This window comes from Pimephales promelas, chromosome 7 (genome assembly GCF_988280905.1).
Source record: "Pimephales promelas chromosome 7, fPimPro1.hap1.1, whole genome shotgun sequence".
NCBI classification, from domain to species: domain Eukaryota; kingdom Metazoa; phylum Chordata; class Actinopteri; order Cypriniformes; family Leuciscidae; genus Pimephales; species Pimephales promelas.
In genome coordinates, this window is record NC_142775.1 from 1,568,314 (window position 1) to 1,586,112 (window position 17,799).

The 17,799-nt window shown below is 39.5% G+C and overlaps 1 protein-coding gene and 1 pseudogene across 2 annotated transcripts; one reads left to right on the forward strand and one right to left on the reverse strand.

Annotated features, from left to right (window-relative positions):
• The first annotated feature begins 1,760 nt into the window (after positions 1–1,760).
• stac3 (SH3 and cysteine rich domain 3) lies at positions 1,761–11,054 on the forward strand. Its single transcript, XM_089133618.1, has 12 exons — positions 1,761–2,011; positions 2,079–2,157; positions 2,225–2,381; positions 3,185–3,282; positions 3,375–3,435; positions 3,795–3,892; positions 3,982–4,048; positions 6,906–6,952; positions 8,325–8,416; positions 8,540–8,591; positions 10,315–10,452; positions 10,794–11,054. The coding sequence occupies exons 1-12, from the start codon at positions 1,995–1,997 to the stop codon at positions 10,890–10,892; spliced, it is 1,005 nt and encodes a 334-aa protein (XP_088989744.1). The 5' UTR covers positions 1,761–1,994; the 3' UTR covers positions 10,893–11,054.
• A 4,435-nt stretch (positions 11,055–15,489) lies between these two features.
• Positions 15,490–17,076, reverse strand: LOC148978168 (uncharacterized; annotated as a pseudogene). Its single transcript, XR_016169371.1, has 4 exons — positions 16,836–17,076; positions 16,170–16,747; positions 15,888–15,994; positions 15,490–15,789 (listed from the first exon to the last, which is right to left on the reverse strand). The product of XR_016169371.1 is annotated as an uncharacterized LOC148978168 (transcript).
• Between the last annotated feature and the right edge of the window lie 723 nt (positions 17,077–17,799).

A 17,799-nucleotide genomic window follows, 5' to 3' on the forward strand; every position in this document is an offset into this window, starting at 1 on the left:
AAGACATCAAATGACCAAAAATAGAACTAAACTAAATAAATAAATTAAATTGCCTGTAACAAAATTAGAGGCTTTTGTAATTAGTTTATTTAAAATAAAACCTATGATTAGACGCATTAGTGTATATTAATTATGTTTTATGTTAAACATATATAAAACACTTGTATTGTTCTGTCCTCTCTGTTTTGCACACAAACTAACAGGCCCGCAATGAACCTGTGAATGACCTGAACTGACTACATGTGTGCATGTCTGTCAGAGAGAGAGAGAGAGAGGGGGGGGGGGTCTTATTACTCTTCCACCTGTTTAAAACACTCACAGTGACACACACACGTACATGCACAAGTGTGTGTTCCTCAGCTCAGTGTGTTAAGATTAACTTATAAATCGAATGCAAACAGAAGCATAACACGCTGTAGAACTACATCTCGTTGGTTCAAAACTCACTGAAGACATCAGATTACAGTAAAGCACGTCATCATTAACAGGTATGTATATTTAGTTATCTTAGTTTAGGTCACATGCTTCACTCTTACTGAAAATGTGTGCATTGAAGTGTGACTATTGAAATATATTTGCTAAATACAAACCTAGAAAACATCCGTCATATTTTCCTCTAACTCTGCCTAGTAAGATAGATACTCATTTTGCTGGACTCAGATAGTGTTTCCAGCACAGAAATAGAAGCTGTGAGTGTGTGTGGGAAATTAAATTGCTTAGTTGGTGTATTTGATTGGACAAATATGTCATTATTTTATAATACATAAACGTCTGCAATATCATTATGCTGTTGTCTATACAGTTATGGAAGAGCATTAGAAGCTGTGAGGGAAAACCACTTATTATTGCAAAATAATGACATTTTTACTAACAATTACCACTCATTTAATGACCAGGAATGCAATTACAATAAAAAAGTTCAGTAACAATTCATACAATTCTTAGTATTGACAAGTTTCTTATTAGCATGAAAATTACAAGGATAATTAGTACTTATAAAGCACATATTAATGTCTTATTCTACATTAACATATTCTAAATCCCATGATACACATTAATAACTACCTTACTAATACACAGTAATTTCGAGTTTATTGAGGCAAAAATCATTTGTAATAGTGAGAATGGGACCCCAAAATTTAAATAATATATGAATAACTGCACGCCAGATTTTAGTTTGCTGTTAGACAGTAAATCATTTTACAACTTTACACTGTTTTCCTCTGATAGTTATCTAAAATATCAAAGTAACTGATAATTCAGGTGTGCAACAAGTAAAAACAACTAAATTTACCATACGTTTAAAAAAATACTAATTTGTGTAAACGTGTGGTGACAACATACATATAGTATGAAATATAAATATATATATATATAAAAACAGATGCGTGTAAATTTTACGATTAATTTAAAATGAAGGATAGCAGTGTTTAAAGTGTGTAGTTTTTCATTGACACCTTCTGTGACGGTATGATCTGTGATTAAATGTTTGCTAAAGACACGTTATGAAGAGTAATAGTGAAATGCAGTCACAGTGTTAACGCCATCCACTGTTTCTCGGATTGGCTTGGTCTGAATTATATTTCATTAATCCACTGTATTTTTAAATATAGAATATTACAGTATAAACATTTATTACACAGTAATATTCAGAGTATTTCATCTCACTTCTGAACACTCATTTTAAGAGGAGTTAGGCGTGTGTAAACACAAGTAACCAGAAACTATAGTGAGCAAACCGGAAGTGTGCCATGAAGCTCAACAAAGTTCATTCAGCGAGATGCTAATTTCACTGTTTTTCTCTATTTTGATTGACAGGTCTGAGTGATTAGGCTCCTCCCAAACGTACATTAAGAACGTATTTTGAAGTTAAAATACTTTATTGCTCTCCACCACTGAGTTTGACTACTAATATCATCACTTTAGAAAGCTTTAGTCATAAAAGCTAACGTGTCACGTTGTGCAGGCGCTGACGGACTGAAGACGCTGTATTTATGGCTCAATATGACCAGTGAGTGTCTCCACACATTATATCATTATATACGTGTGCAACTATCTAAATCCTGATTGTGTTTCAGACTCGAGGATAAAGACTCGCTGGATATTCATGATAATCCTCCGGCGCCTGACAATGTCGTAAAGGAGGACGACAACACTGTACGTGTGTGAGTTTCTCTGTATGTGTGTGTCAGGTGACCCGCATCTCACGTTCTGTCCCCCTCAGGTGTATTTTGTGTATGATGAAGAGGTGGAGGAAGAAGAGGCTCCCCCTCCCCCGACGCCTGAGCCCGTGATCCAGATCAACGACAAACCGCACAAATTTAAGGACCACTACTGCAAGAAACCCAAGTTCTGTGACGTCTGCGCACGAATGATCGTTCGTGAGTTCACAGTGCAGTGTACAATTTAAATATTCTCCAAAAACAAGAAGAAATTTTAGTTCATATAGTGATTTTTTGTGTATCTGTTGTATATGCAGTAAAGCAGTCGTGTCAGGATAAAGGACACGTATGTTAACATGCTTACTTATACTTTATGGCACTACTAGCTGGTCCGTAACTCACCGTTAACATCTGTCTGCAAAGCCTGTGTCGAATTGAAACCGGTTTACTAAAGAATCCACACTTCTGGATAGCAAACTGACATTGAATCAACGTGGAAATATGACATCGAAACAACGTTGATCTGACATTGTTTTGCTCATCGAATTAACGTTGAACCGTCAGGCGCGTCATTCTTTCAAAACTAACGGAAAATCAACTTGAAATCAACGCGTTGTTTCAACGTTATGAAAGCAAACCAATTTTCGATTTTCATTTAGCTTTGAAGAATGCCGCGTCTGACGTTGGTTCAACGTTAATTCGATGAGCAAAATCAACGTTGTTTCAATGTCATGAGAGACGTCGTTTCCACGTTGATTCAATGTCAGTTTGCTGTCTGGGACGTTATTGTGTAGTTCTTCTATCTGTCTATGACTGCCTGCACTTATATAGACGAGCGGTGCGCATGCTTTTAGTGTGAGCACAAAACCTGCGGGAATCACTGAGATTATATTCACAATACTCGCAACCTCAAAAACTATCATGATACTGAACTCACGATACGATATTATTGTGATACTCCAAAAAAAACAAAACAAAAAAAACGTTAATGATCTAACTGATTCCTGTTCCTTATCTTTCAGTAAATAATAAATTTGCCTTGCGCTGCAAAAACTGCAAGACCAACATTCACCACTCGTGCCAGTCTTATGTGCAGTTCCAGAGATGCTTTGGGAAAATAGTGAGATAACATTCTTTATGCTCTCTAATATACATATATGAGACAATCTCATCATCAGCTTCATCTTTTCATTCATATCTCTCCTCTGTCAGCCTCCTGGATTTAGACGGGCATACAGTTCTCCTCTCTATGATCAAGAGATCAATAACCCCGGTGAGTATGTATAAGGAAAGAAATACTCTTGGTGATAATAATTAAACAAGCAGAGTTTAAACAAAGAAGGGAGACAAATAATCCCATCAAAGTATTTTGGGAATTTCCAGCATGTGAAGAACCAGCGAACAGCAACGTTTTAAAATATTGAGTAATGGTTCTCTCAAAGTTAGATAGAAAGTTCAAATAATTGTTTTCTGAAACATTTTAGTTGGACGTTCAGCTAACAGTTAAATTTTCTTATGTTACGACTTGTTTCAGAATGTTTATAGTAGGCCTATGTCTATATTTCACAATCTTTGAAGATAATTGTGAAGGTAAATGCTGTTAAAATGACAGAATGTACATTGCATGTGTAGGTCAGCAGAACCGTACTGATCCGGTGTTTGACACGCTGAGAGTGGGTGTGATCATGGCCAACAAAGAGAGGAAGAAAGGCTCTGAGGACAAGAAGAACGTAAGTGACGCGTTTTGCTTTTAGGAATAGTCCAGCATATGAGCCCTCACTTCTATGAAGAGTGTAATGAACATCCTTCCTTTCATAAGATGATGATGATGATGATGGAGGAAGAGGAAGCTCAACAACCGAAAGAGGACGAAGAGGTTGTTGAGGGTAAGTTAAACCAGGAGTTGCTAATTGTTTGTTACCTTTACAGTGAAATCCCGTGGTTGAAATGCCGCCATCTTATTAGGAATCCACGTGACTGGGAATTACATGCGAGTCAAACATTCACAACAGTACTTTAGGGTAATACATTTTGTTTTGTGGCTTTTACATTGAAAAATGTATATGCTGTTATACTCTATATATCTTCTTGAAAATAGTCATCTTGTTTGCGAAGGGGAATTCACTATTTTTTGTATCGTTTTCTTTACACATTTCTCCAGAGACTGGGGAACGTTCTCTCAACACAAGTAATGCCTCCTCAACACGTCAGATTTTCCTTTTCTATTCATTTCATACAAATAATATAAATGATGTTCTTAAAACAATAGACACAAATGTTCTTGTTCTTTCAAAACAGTCACAGCTCTGGTCCTCGAGTAGAAGAGCCTTGTCCCAAATGGCGCCCTAAACACTCACAGTCTTCCTACGAGTGCACACTTTCGTGAGGTAATGCTGCTTCGACTGTCGAGAAGAAGCTTGGCAAAAGTGTGCATCGAGGGGCACATGTTAACCGGGGCGCTATTCTGAAAACTAAAATGGCAAATGGGACGTCCTACGCTCTTGTGGACTTAACGGACGCACACACGCGGGTGTTATTGTAAGTCCACAGTGAAGTGGATATGAAGTGTGCCATTTGGGACAGGGCCATAGATAAAAGTCATCAAAGCTGAAACTGAAGTTTTCAGCATGTATTGTGGGAATATATGTGGTCTGTAAGTAAGTATAAGGTCCATGATGAGGTCAGAGGGTGTTAGTCCCTGGGCAAGAGAGGATTGCAATCCGGCTAGAATTTGGCCCTGTCCCAAATAGGACTGTGGGACAAATCTGTGGAAAAAAGTGTTTTCCAAATACCATTCAGATCAAAAAGTAGGTCAAAAGGCACGAAACTTCTTTTAGCTTTAGTACCTGGAGTAGAGGAATCCATTCAGCATAGGTTTCCATGTGTAAAATCTAGTGTGACCAGGGCAGGGAAAGTCTCTTTTCAGTTGACTGAAAGTGCTCTCAGTGTTTCTCCAACGGTCCAAGCGTCCTTGATGCGCCTCTGGCCAGCTCATCTCCCCCTCACGCCTTTCTGTTATTTCCCTGAGTTCAGGGGCTTTTGCATCGGGTAGTTTTAGGAACGCAGTTATAGGAACGAGTCACCAGGGTGATTCCCGGAGAACTACTGGTTCCCTCAGGATCATTTTCCTGGTTGCGTTTGCCCCGGCTTGTAAGAACTCTGAAGTGACGTAAGACACGCTTGTTGTTGTGACAGCGCTGAGAACGCCAGAGCCAGAGCTCACATTCTCTGTTCATTATGATCTGCCTAACAGTCATGTCTAATTCGTTATTAGCTAGAACTCTAATACATATAAAGTAGACAATAAATGAAAAGGTATTAGCGAATGCCGTGTGGTTGATGTCCAATCTCGCTAGCCGAGGAGAGATTGAGAGGCTCATCTATCACAGTTTTCCATGTTTGTAGAGTTAGTTTCTGGAGTAAATATATAAGCTATAATCTGTGTGTTTTGGCGGGTGCTGGTGGCCAATCAGCAAACACTAATGTCAAGGATAGTTCCTATAGCTCTGGTTTAGACAGACTCTGAAGTTGGAGCTAATTTATTTCCTCCAAAAGGAGTTCCTAGAACTAAAATCGTTCCTAGTTCCTGCAGTGTGAACAAGCCGAAATCTGGATACTTCCGCCAATAATTCTAGGAACTTTTCATGAAAAGGTTCCTCCGCTGCGAAAGCTGCTTTGAGTCTATCATTTCGAAATTCCTGAGGGAGTTCTGTCACTGTCCTTATTTCTTACCTAAATATTTGGGACTCTTCAGGATCAATGGTACTTACACAAAAGGCCATCTCTGCAGATCTGGGCAGATCCTTCCAATTCTTCACCCAAATCTGCATCCCAGTTCTCTGACCTGCTTCTTCATAGCAGTCAATAACTTTAACTTAACAGCTTCAACCCTACTCTCCCACCTGGCTGTTGGCTATACCATCACTGTAAATGTCTTGATATACTCTGAGAATGGCCCAATGGAGTTGAACAGTGTATAGTTTAACACATTATGTTGACTATAGCCACGTTTCCACCGCAGGAACTTTCCCCAGGAACTAGGAACTTTGGGGTGGTACTCTGTGTGTTTACACCACAGGAACCAGGGTATAAATGAAGTTCTGGGTAAAAATTCCTGCTGGCGAGGTGGTACTTTTTCAGAGTTCGGGAACTTTCAGGGTGGGACTACTGATTGGTTCTCACCTCTTGTTCTTTCTGCCCGATGGTGCGCGTTCGTCCCATCCATCTCACGGTCAAGTCCGCTGATAACAAACGTCTACTTTTATATCTAGCATTACGAGCTTTCTGAATACGCTTTGGGTGCTCAACTCTTTTCTGCCATTTTGTTAACTACCTCGTTAGTAAACCAATCGCACACAAAAGCAGCACAGCTTGAATCCCCTCCATAAAACGCACTCAAAACTCAAAACAAACGCGCAGACTGGGAGGAGCAGTCGCACGCAGTTCAACGTCACTACATAATCTTCCCAACATGCAATGTTGCAACATGCAATTTGTACATGATCCCTCTTTTCTGTTAATTATTAAAGGGATAGTTTACCAAAAAATGACAAGCCATTTACTCATCCTGATGATCAACTCCTACTCATCCTGATGATCAAAATTCGTAAGACTTTATATGAGACACAATATGAGATTGTTTTGTGGGGAAACAAAGACAGTTTGAATGAATCTACAGTCTATTGGCTCTTTATATCAATTAACTCCAAAAAAAGACATGCGCACTTCATCCTTTATTGTCAGGAAAGCAAGATGGAGACAAGAAAGACAAAACCGCAGCCGATGACAAGGTAAAATACCGCTGTATAAGGACTGGAGCAAAGCTTGCATGGACTGGTTTGTCAACTTTATGCTGCATTTTCATAGTTTCTAGATCCAACCCTGTCCAGAATATTAATATTCCCTTAAATTTGTGTGTATATGCGTGTGCCCTTCAGATTGTCCCGTTTGCGTAGTTTTAGTCTACAATAGCAGTTCTTGTTTAAGCATGTATCACTAATACTATTGGTCATATGATGAGTTAAGGATTTGAACACAGCCCTAGGACTAAACTATAGTGCATAACTCATACTTCAACATTTGAGCTATGGGCATGATCTGTACCTCAAAATGTGTGGTGTGCTATTTCTTTTCTAAAAGACTAAAAATTTTATAAACCTGAGCCATATCTAGAGACCAGAATTTCATAGAGACTTAAAGGGATAATTTACCCCACAAATGAAATGTCTGTCAACATCATTTTGTTCCAAACCCACTAGACTTAATATTTGTAATGAAACATGAGACTTTGGAAATCCAGGTAAGCAAAACCTACCAGATCCAAAAAGGTTATAAAGGAATTAAAACAAATCCACATGATTTGAACAGTTTAATCAAAATCTTGTGAAGAGATATGGTCACTTTATATGATGAATAGGTTTTTATTTGGATATAAACCAAGGATGACACATATAGGTCATCACCTCTTTATTCTTTGGCGTAAGCTTCCATGTTTACCAAATGCAATTTCTGTGTCAATCCTTGAAATATGGCAGACTTAGATAGAGAACATAAAAAAACATCTCTCAAACCCTTTAGCGTCTCTAATAGAACATTTTGATGTCTAAAATCCTGTATTTCGCGATAAAACACTGGAATATTATTATAAAACTTTCTCTGCCACATGGCCATCATGAAGAAACTGAGAAGCGTGGGACCAACACCACCTAGTGGTCAAAGACTTAGACACATTACTTTGGCCTTTTATCAGTGTGACAACCATGTAATAACCAGGCTTGTTGACCACAACGCAGAGAAATAATATCACAAGACTGTTGTAATTGGATATGTCTTTAATGTTTCCTGCATAATTAATGAAAACAGCTAAATACATATTTTGATTGGCCAACTATGTTTGACAGCGTTATGTAAAAACAGTAGACGCTCATCTCACTACAGATGTCAAAAAAATACTTTACTGATTTCCTGAAACTTTATTTTTTAGTTCCATTGGGAGAAAAAATGAATTTAAACTCTTTGAACTGCAAGAGACTTTGTGGGACATGTGCTCTGGCATGTAGTGCACACACTTCAACAGGTTATAACCGAATCTATAACCTCCACTTCTCTGTCGCTGTCCAAGAGGCGAATCAAACCCTCATGCAGACTGTGTCTGATTCACAGAACAAGAAGCAGCAGCAGACGTTCAGCCAGTCTCACTATTATATGGCTCTCTATCGCTTCAAAGCCATTGAGAAAGATGACCTAGACTTCCAGTGAGTCTGTTCACATGTTTATTAATATTTCAATTCAGTCAAAGAATTCATCGTCAAAACCATCATAAATGCTTCATTAATTGGTTTAATTTCTAAACCTGATCAGGAGTGTGTGTGTTTCAGTCCAGGAGATCGCATCACAGTGCTGGACGACTCTAATGAGGAGTGGTGGAGGGTGAGTTTATTGTGCTGGATTTCTGTCAGAAGTTAAGGTTAGTACAGGAGTGCATGAGTGAGTCAGGAGTAAAGTTTTTCTCTTCCATACATCTAATGCAGGGCTGGGCAACTTTGGTCCTCGAGATCCACTTTCCTGCAGAGTTCAACTCCATCCATGATCCAATCACCCGCCTGAAAATAGATCTTGAGGGCGAGAGTTGCCCAACCCTGGGGATTTCGTAGCAAAAGTCAAAGTAGTACAATATTTCTTAGAGCCTTTTTTAAAGAAACATGTAGTGCTAGAACATTATTGGTTTATATCACTGTTACGAAGATTTCAAATGAATCTCCTGTGATCACTTTTGTTTGATTGTGTTCAGACCCTCCCCTTTTAATTTCTTCTCACACTACATCTTTTTTGCTGGAATGGAAAGTATTCTCTCCTAGATCCTGTTATATTCTTTCCTCTTCCTTCTTTTTTTGTAAAACTGAAATATACAAAGTTTACATTTGTCTTGTTATAAAATGTTCACAAAATAAACACAAATTAATTTATGTTGATTACAAATATTCTCTGAGTATGTACCGAAAGGCTACACTCATTTCTGCTCTGCTTAGTGTTATTGTTAACAAATTGCCATCACTGTTGAATGGTTCGCTTTTAAACTATTAGCGAACTAATTCATTTCAAATATATGCACATATATTCATGCAAACACTGAAAAAAGGTGATAAACTTACAGGCAAAGCCTTTCTGAGGCACAAAAATGAGGAGCCTTGTTGACCGACCGCATGGAAAGATACAGGAACACTGCGGTTATTTCCTGGTAAACCTCAAACCCACGAGTCACATGATCGAAACCAACCACTAAGAAACCATCTTACAGTCATCAATTTCTTTTTTATAACACCAAACTGCAACAAGATGCTTCTAAGAAATAAAAAACAAATGTGTGCCATGGCAGAAAGTCTCACAAAAATATGATTGAATGGATAAAACGGTGTTACGCAGTTTACTAGAGAACGGGAACGAATAAAGGAGACCCCGGTCTTTTCACGCACATTATAATTATTATTATTTGTATTAAGCAAACAAAGCAATAAAGATGACAGAATGACAAACAAAAAACACATAATTATATTTTGTATTATTACATTTTTATGTAATTAATAGGACTGGGGGAATTAACACGTAAATCTTTGCAATCAGTGAACTGATTAAGGGTTGGTTTGATCAGGGTTGGAAGTAAACTCTGCAGTGCATTTGGGTCTCTATGAGCAGGGCTTCAGACCTTGGCTATGTTTACACGGAAACGATTCTGAAGAGAAAACGCAAAAGTGGCGTTGTGTCATCAATTTTTATTCTGCGTTTAGAAGAGCGTTTTGTTTGGGAAATCCGCGTGCAAATGGTGACGCAAAAGTGTGTGAAATTCAATTTAGTATGCACTCCAGGCGGCTAGGAGTGCATGCTACAACAACACCAAGTCCACACACCTGCGTACAACCTTCACAGTCAAACAGACTTTTACGTTTTTACCGTTTACACTGGAACGCGGCAGTGGAGCGTTTTTAAGATTTCCACTCTGGAGTGTGGTTTCACTTTTTTGCGTTTTTAAGCCTCAAAAACGCCATCGCCGTGTACACTACGTTTTCACCCGCGAGCGTTCTCGTGTAAACGGGGCCCTAAGCTTTAAAGTAAACACTAGCCCACTAGTTATAAACTGTGTTTGTGTGTCTCAAAGGGTAAGATTGGAGAGAAGACAGGCTACTTGCCCATGAACTACATCATCAGGGTGCGAGCAGGCGAGAGGGTATATAAAGTGAAACGCTCCTTCGTGGGAAACCGAGAGATGGGCCAGATTACCCTGAAGAAAGATCAGGTCAGTGTGTGTCTGTGTGGAGAGGACTGATGAGTGAACGCCATGTGGTATTTATGAAGTGTTGGGAGAGTTAGGAGTGAGTTACCTCTGTTGAGGTCTTACTGCAAACCGCTTCTCAAATGATATAGCGAGCTAAACCTGAGAAATGGCACATGTGTTTTTACACGTCCCTCCCCTGAAAAATGCAACTGGACTACCTCTGTGTGTCCCGTATGATACCCGAAAAATCTGCTCTGCCTAATTAATGTTTGTAAGGAACCGAATCAAAATGTATTTAAGAGGCAGTTTGTTGACGGATCACCGATTGGTTTTTCAGATTATAACTGTGTTCTGCTTTGTAGATTGTGGTGAAGAAAGGAGAAGAGGTGAATGGATATCTGAAAGTGAGCACTGGCCGTAAACTGGGCTTCTTCCCTGCCGACCTTCTACAGGAGCTCTGAATCGTGGAGACTCATTCATGAAGAAAATATGTGAAGCTCAAGAATGGACAGAGAAATAGACAGAAGGAGAGAAATTACTAAATCTGACCTCACTTGTGTGTAAATTTAACTTTTACCAAGCACTATCTGAATATTCTTTGCTGAGAAAATAAAAACACATTTTCTCATTAGTTGACCAGTCATTTTATTAGGAACTGCAAAAATAAATTTGTATCGTCACAGCAACTAACTGAAAACTGGTTTGCCAAATAACTAAAACAGTTCCCTTTCAAAAGCTACAATCGATGCTGTGCCGCTTAGCGCATTTGGAACGTCTTTAATCGTGACCTGCGGTGAATATAGTGTGTAAACACTTCGATGGAATCGACCGGAAGTAATATAGCCTCGGTCAGTGACGTCATCGATGCGAGGCTATAAATAGATGAGCCACAGGTGCATCGTCAGATCTTTTGTCTTCAGAGACCTCTCTGTGTTTGGTGTGCAAGCATTTATCTCCCTCTGTCTACTACAGATCTTTGTTAGGAGTTATTTAGTTTATTACTGAATGGTGTACAGATTTTCTCTTTCTCATCTCCCAACGATCTAGTTTAGAAAAAGTAAAGAGAGAAAGGAGTTAACAGAGTAAGCACTGTGTCCCTCCATGTTCACGTTCTATGTCATAACTGGATACACACGTACTGCTTTGTTTGTTTGGAAAAAGAGCATGCAGCCCTGCCGTTTGAGCATGGTGATCGCGAGCACAGTGGGATATTCACAGTTAAGTGCTACGAGTTCACTTTGCTTATTTCAAAGGGGTTGCAACTGCAATGCGATTGTGGGGCTCGGGTGTTGATCTGGCTGAGGAGCGAGAGACGGGTGCATCCTTTTTGCTATCTCTCTCTCTAGATCGCGATGTCCTTTTGTCTGAAAACCGAAGCGTGCCTCGGCGCTTCTTCGGCTCAGGCGGAGGTCATTGAATCTCATGAGTTCGTCGCCTCTGAGCGTTCCTCCCGCAATAAGGAGAACTGCTCAGGGCGATCGTTTGTGCTGTGGCCAGACTACACTGATCACAGCCAAAAGAGTCCTATTAAACATTCAAAATAAATAAATAAAGGTTGATAAATATATACATATACATGACATGTCTTGATTGGAGAGACGCTTGCGGGCTTTCTCTCCCCTGGGATCGCATTATCACATGCATTTTCAGCGGGTCAGGCTGGTACTGCGCTGTACACCATGGCTGTGTTACAGGCTAGGCTGATCTTATGTAAGATTTTTACAGCCTGTTATTCAGGCCGCATTTGCTTGTCTGATTGATATTTGGCTGCATTTATTGCTGATGAATTTAATGATGATGTATAAGAAATCCGATATTCAATGCAATATATCACAATGCTTGTATTAATATATTGTCTGGCTGTTCTTTGGTCACGTTTGATTCTGAGGAATTAAATATTGGAAAATCCATCTAAAATGATGGACTTTGGAAGAACCGCCTCCGAGCACTTCTCATGTTATGATAAAGCGTTTGAGAGGTTACTCGAGGTTCTGAAGCTTACTAATCCCGGGTCCTTCCAGTTGACCTAGCCCTGTTACATAGATGTTTGGCTGATACTAGGCCCAGTCTCAAGAGCTTGTGCTTCGACATCTAGATTGATCCCTGCTCATCTTCTCTATATGGGGCTGAGTTGAGTCCAGACTGTCAGAGTTGGTAACACTCAACTTCACACCACTGCTAAAAAAAATAGAAGACGATTTGCTCAGGTGGCTCAACCTCCCAATCTCCATAATCAGCAGGATAGCAGCAATAAAAATGACGATTTTACCGAAAATTAATTACCTATTCTCAATGATTCCAACCCACCCTACACTCACTTGGTTTAAATCACTAGACTCCATTATAACTCGCTTCTACTGGAAAAATAAAACGCCAAGGATAAAACTCGCTACACTACAAAAGAGTAAGGTTCAAGGAGGACTAGAAGCACCAAATTTCCAATATTACTCAATGCAATATCAGCAATATCAGACTTGGTCAACATTTCCTCCACAATACAGGCAAAGTTGGTTGGAAATCCGTCGTTGACGTTCAACGGAAGATAACTGACTGGATCCTATCTCCATGGGTTCTGGTGCTGAAGTGCTTGGGCCTGATGTTGGGCGACGAGGAGGAGGTGCAGAACAGTCGAGCTGACAGGCATTACGGCATTGATCGAGACGGATGGATCGTTGGATGATATTTTCTAGACCCACGGCATCATCATAGATGGCTAGCTGTAAACGGATCTCAGGATTTAGCCCGTGTTGATAGATGGTAATTAATGCCGCCTCGTTCCATCCAACGGTGGCCACTAGAGTGCGAAATTGTAGGGCATATGTGGAAACTGAAGATTTACCCTGTCTTAATCGGAACAGTTGATCTTGTATGGAGATAGCATTGGTTGACTGAGAGAAGACTTCTAGAAAAAGAGCTGAAAAGGTCTGGACTACCGGACCATTATCCTTCCACAGAGCGTGTGCCCAGCGAAGGGCTCGTCCACGGAGCAGAGAAATGATAAACACTACCTGAGATCGTTCCGTTGGAAATTGATGTGGATTCATCTCCATGTACAGCTCGCACTGTAGCATAAATCCGTTGCATTCCCCCTCCTCGTCTGAGAAGGGCGCTGGCTGGGCCATGGGACTGACAGAGGCAGACGAAGAAGCTGGTGTGGTGGAAGTGGAGGGTGTGGATGAAAGGAGCCGTGGTATAGTTGATGTTGACGGTAGGGTTGAAGTAGCGGTTGTGGTTGGCGGTGTGTGCATTTTGTTGGTCTGGTCTTTGTCACAAATCCGGAAGACACAGATGGGTAAGTTCAGAGAGTTTATTGAAACAGATGAATCAGTTAAATCAGGTGAGTAATGGTAATCAGAGATTAGCATAGCAGGATGAACAGTTTGTAATCAGAGTCTCTTATCTTGATGTAGGATGATCAGAACTGAAGGCAGACTGAGAACGGGAGCAGGAAGATGGGATCTGGACCGGAATGCAGGCTGATGGTACTGGATGAGGACTTCGAGCAGGTAAGTATAAGGCAGGTAAGAAATCAGGTAAGCGGGAGTCCGTTTGTCTAGTGTATAGACGAGACCAGACATTGACTGAATGAACTGGAGTGACTTCAATAGTGGAGGTAGATTGGACGATGATTGAAGGCGGGAGGTGGTGACAGGTGATGATGATTAGAATTCCGGTGAAGCAGATCGAGTGGGCGGAGTGAAGGTGTCTGGGGCTGAAGCTGGTGTTGGTGTGTCCGTGACACTTTCTTACCCCAAGGGCCATCAAGAATTCCTGAAGACAAAGGGGTGATATGGCTGGAGACCTGTAGGCCAAGATATCAATGCGTCTCAATGTCCATACTAACCATCCTAAACAGTGTGTGAGATTAAAATAAGTGTGTCCCAAAGCATAGTATGTTGCAACATGACATCATGACTTTTGCGTAAACATATACGCCACTTTCGAGTCAGATGGCGTGTTATCTCTACGCATTTTGTGCTATCCGCGTGTATCCGCGTGTATGCGTATATGTCTACGCCATTAACGTCCGCGTCATTCCGCGTGTCCGAACACGCAGTCAAATCTCCAGTCATAAATGCCATTAACCCCAGTGACGGTTAAGTTTAGGGATGGGGTTGAGGTAAGTCATATCTTTTTTTTCCCTAGGATGGTAAGGGAACAGTCATAAATGCCATTAACCCCAGTGACGGTTAGGTTTAGGGACGGGGTTGAGATAAGTCATATATTTATATAACGTTAAGTCAACGGCGTTCATAAACACGCTGAAAGGCGATTATGCGTCTTGATAGCACGCCAAAAATGGAAATACGAATTGGCGTGTCATACACACGCTACTTCATGAGATCAGTCTGTATGTTGAAAAGAGTATGCCAGAAGTCCCCGGATGATCTACTATTTCCGGTGGATTTTTGAAGTGTGAATCCGTGCTGACTATAAAGGCTAATATTGCCCACACAACCTTGTAAGAGGAACTACAAACAAAAAGTGTAAAAAATAAATGAAAAACATGCCAGATATGCAAGACGAAGGGTGAAAGGTTTGGATAAAGGTTAGAGTTACTTATCAAAGTTTAACCTGATAAAAAATGTTTTCTGTTATATTTATGTTATCTGCAATAACAATGTGGACATTTATAACGATCAGTTTGGCCATTAACTTTTAAATGCATCATTAATAATGCATTAATGATGCATTATTATTGCAATAATTGAAACAACACATCAACGCTTCTGCATTTCTCTCTGATACGGTAGGAAATGAAATGAAATTAAATGTTGAAGATTTTAACTGTGACAAGATGATTAACAGGTCTGTTTACTGTCACAGAATGCGGAACAGAGCAATAGTTAAAGACACAATTGTTTGACGTGATAGTATGTACGATAGTATATATAGGCGAATTTAGACGCAGCACTGGTGTCTTCTAATTGTCACACCTTTAGTCCGATGGGGGAAGTTGTAATTATCTGAGCTATCTAGTCAGTTTCAACACGTCACATTTGGGTTTCGGTCACATGGTCAAGGAATCAAAGAAGAAGAAGGAATTAAAAGGCATTTCAAAAAGTAGCTGTTTTAATGTGACTACATATAACAAATAGACTTAATAAAATATTTTTAAGAAACACCCATGTTTCACATTTCTTTCATCATCAGCAGACTTACATATTGAACTAGGAAACACCGTGATGTATTTTTTTACCTAAACCGGTTCATGAATTGACTTATTTTAAAATGACCTCCTCACAGATCCATTTAAAAGCATCATTACATGGATAATCAGCCAATCCTGGATCATAATTTACAGCACAATCTTCATCAATTCCATCATAACTATTTGGCTCTCCAGACGCCCACAACCTGCAATTAAAGATCAGCATTTGCTTTCTGTGTGATATGATACTGACTGTGAGAATAATTTATTAGACAATAATCAGTTTAATTTATTGATTTCTCACCCAGAGTTCAGTGCGCTTCCATCAACCCATTTCCACGTGCCCTCCACATCACTGTCAGTCACACCAATCCAGACTATATCATTAGGATATTTTTTCTTAACAAACCCCTGAAAAAATTAAACAGCAACACATTCAGATCATAAAGAGAATTAACAATTTTCTTCCTATAAACTGTTTTTCAGTCATAAAATGAGTTCCCTTTCGAACGGTCACTTCGTATTGCGTATCTATACGCAGTGGGGAAACTTCTTTTCCTTGATTTCCTGAGGTTAGTTTACTCACTTGTTCTTCTCTGTTGTTTATGACGATAAGATCGGCTCCTCTCTCTGTACAGTGTTTTCTGCTCTCAGTCCAGTTCCTCTTCTCAAATGAAAGGAAGTAAAGACTGGATTTATAGTAAATCCATTCACCTGTAAACACAACCAGTTTAGGTTTAATCACTTTATTCCCATCAAACTGACCTACAAACTTCATTTTAACCGGTTTCACCTAAATAATTAGTCACCTGTAAAAATGAAACAACCAAGTTTAGTTTTTATATTTACCCTTTACACGAAGAGTTTTTGACAGGTCATTTTTCTCCTTTTTTAACTGGTCTCTGTCTTTAATCAGGTCAAGGTTACTTGATGACAATCCATCTCTCTCTTTTGTCAATTGCATGTTCCTGGTAAGTAGCTCATCTCTCTCTTCGGTGAGGTTGTTGATTTTGGTTAGTAGCTGGTGTGTCTCTTCGGTGTAGTTAGTGCTCTTTGACTTGATGTGGACACACAGCACTATGACCACAGTCAGCAGAACCACACACAGCAGAACCACACACACGAGAGCAGCTCTGGGGCTTCTGTTCCTCACAATACCACTTCCTGAACACCACAGATATGAAGATTGTTGCTAATTGCTTGTATGACTCAAATGTGTGTGTGTGTGTTATAATGAAATGAATCTCAGTACCTGTGTGTTGAGGTGTTTGGGAGTTCTCCGTTTCTGTCCTGACATCAGAATCGTTTATAGGATCCGCATTAGCATAGATATTCTCTTCTTCATCTTCTCTGTCCATGTCATCTTTCCTGGGAATGTTCATATTGCCAAAAGACATATTCAGTCTGCTGGAGTTAGATGTGAGATTATTAGAAGTTGTTTCTTCAAGTGGATTGCACTGCTCTGAACTTCTGCTTTTGCTTCTCACAGATACAACCACTTTGGTCAAGATCATGTGATATCCAATTGGGGGGCTAATAAATCTCTTTACTGACTATAGACAAAAGTTGTTGTTTTTTTCTTAGTAAAAACAATTTTTATTTTTGCATTTATGTCCTGTGTTTAGATGCATGTATATGACATTTTCCATTTACTCAATTAACATGGACAAAGCATGTTTTCATACTGAAGTTAATTGACATACATGGCAACTAGAACTCATTTCACCATATAATTAGAGATCAACTGAAATCATTTGGATCTTGACTGTTTTACGTTAATTTTGATATCTTTACTTCAAGTACTTGGTTGTATATATATGTACAAAATTCAGTTTGTGGGTGTGAGTTTTAAAGACGTGTGCTATTTTTAAATGAGGAAACAAATGTAAGACATATGTCAGATGAAGCCCTACTGACTCAAACATGCAAATTCACACACTCGCTAATAGAAAAGTAAGTAATTAAGAAAGTAAAGCGAAGTGAATGTTTTTTAAACTGTTTGTCACATGGTATGTTTTACATATCACCTTCTGTTTTCTTCTAACATGTGATTGATAACGATAAGATAAGAAAAAGACAAGAGCTGCCAACTTAAACAGGCTTAAACAGGAACATTAAAATTATGCATTAACTCTAGAACAATCTTGGGGCATCTGACCCAGCCATTCTTTTCTTTGTTTTTCATTTTTGTTGATATCTGGTGACTGTGGGGGCCA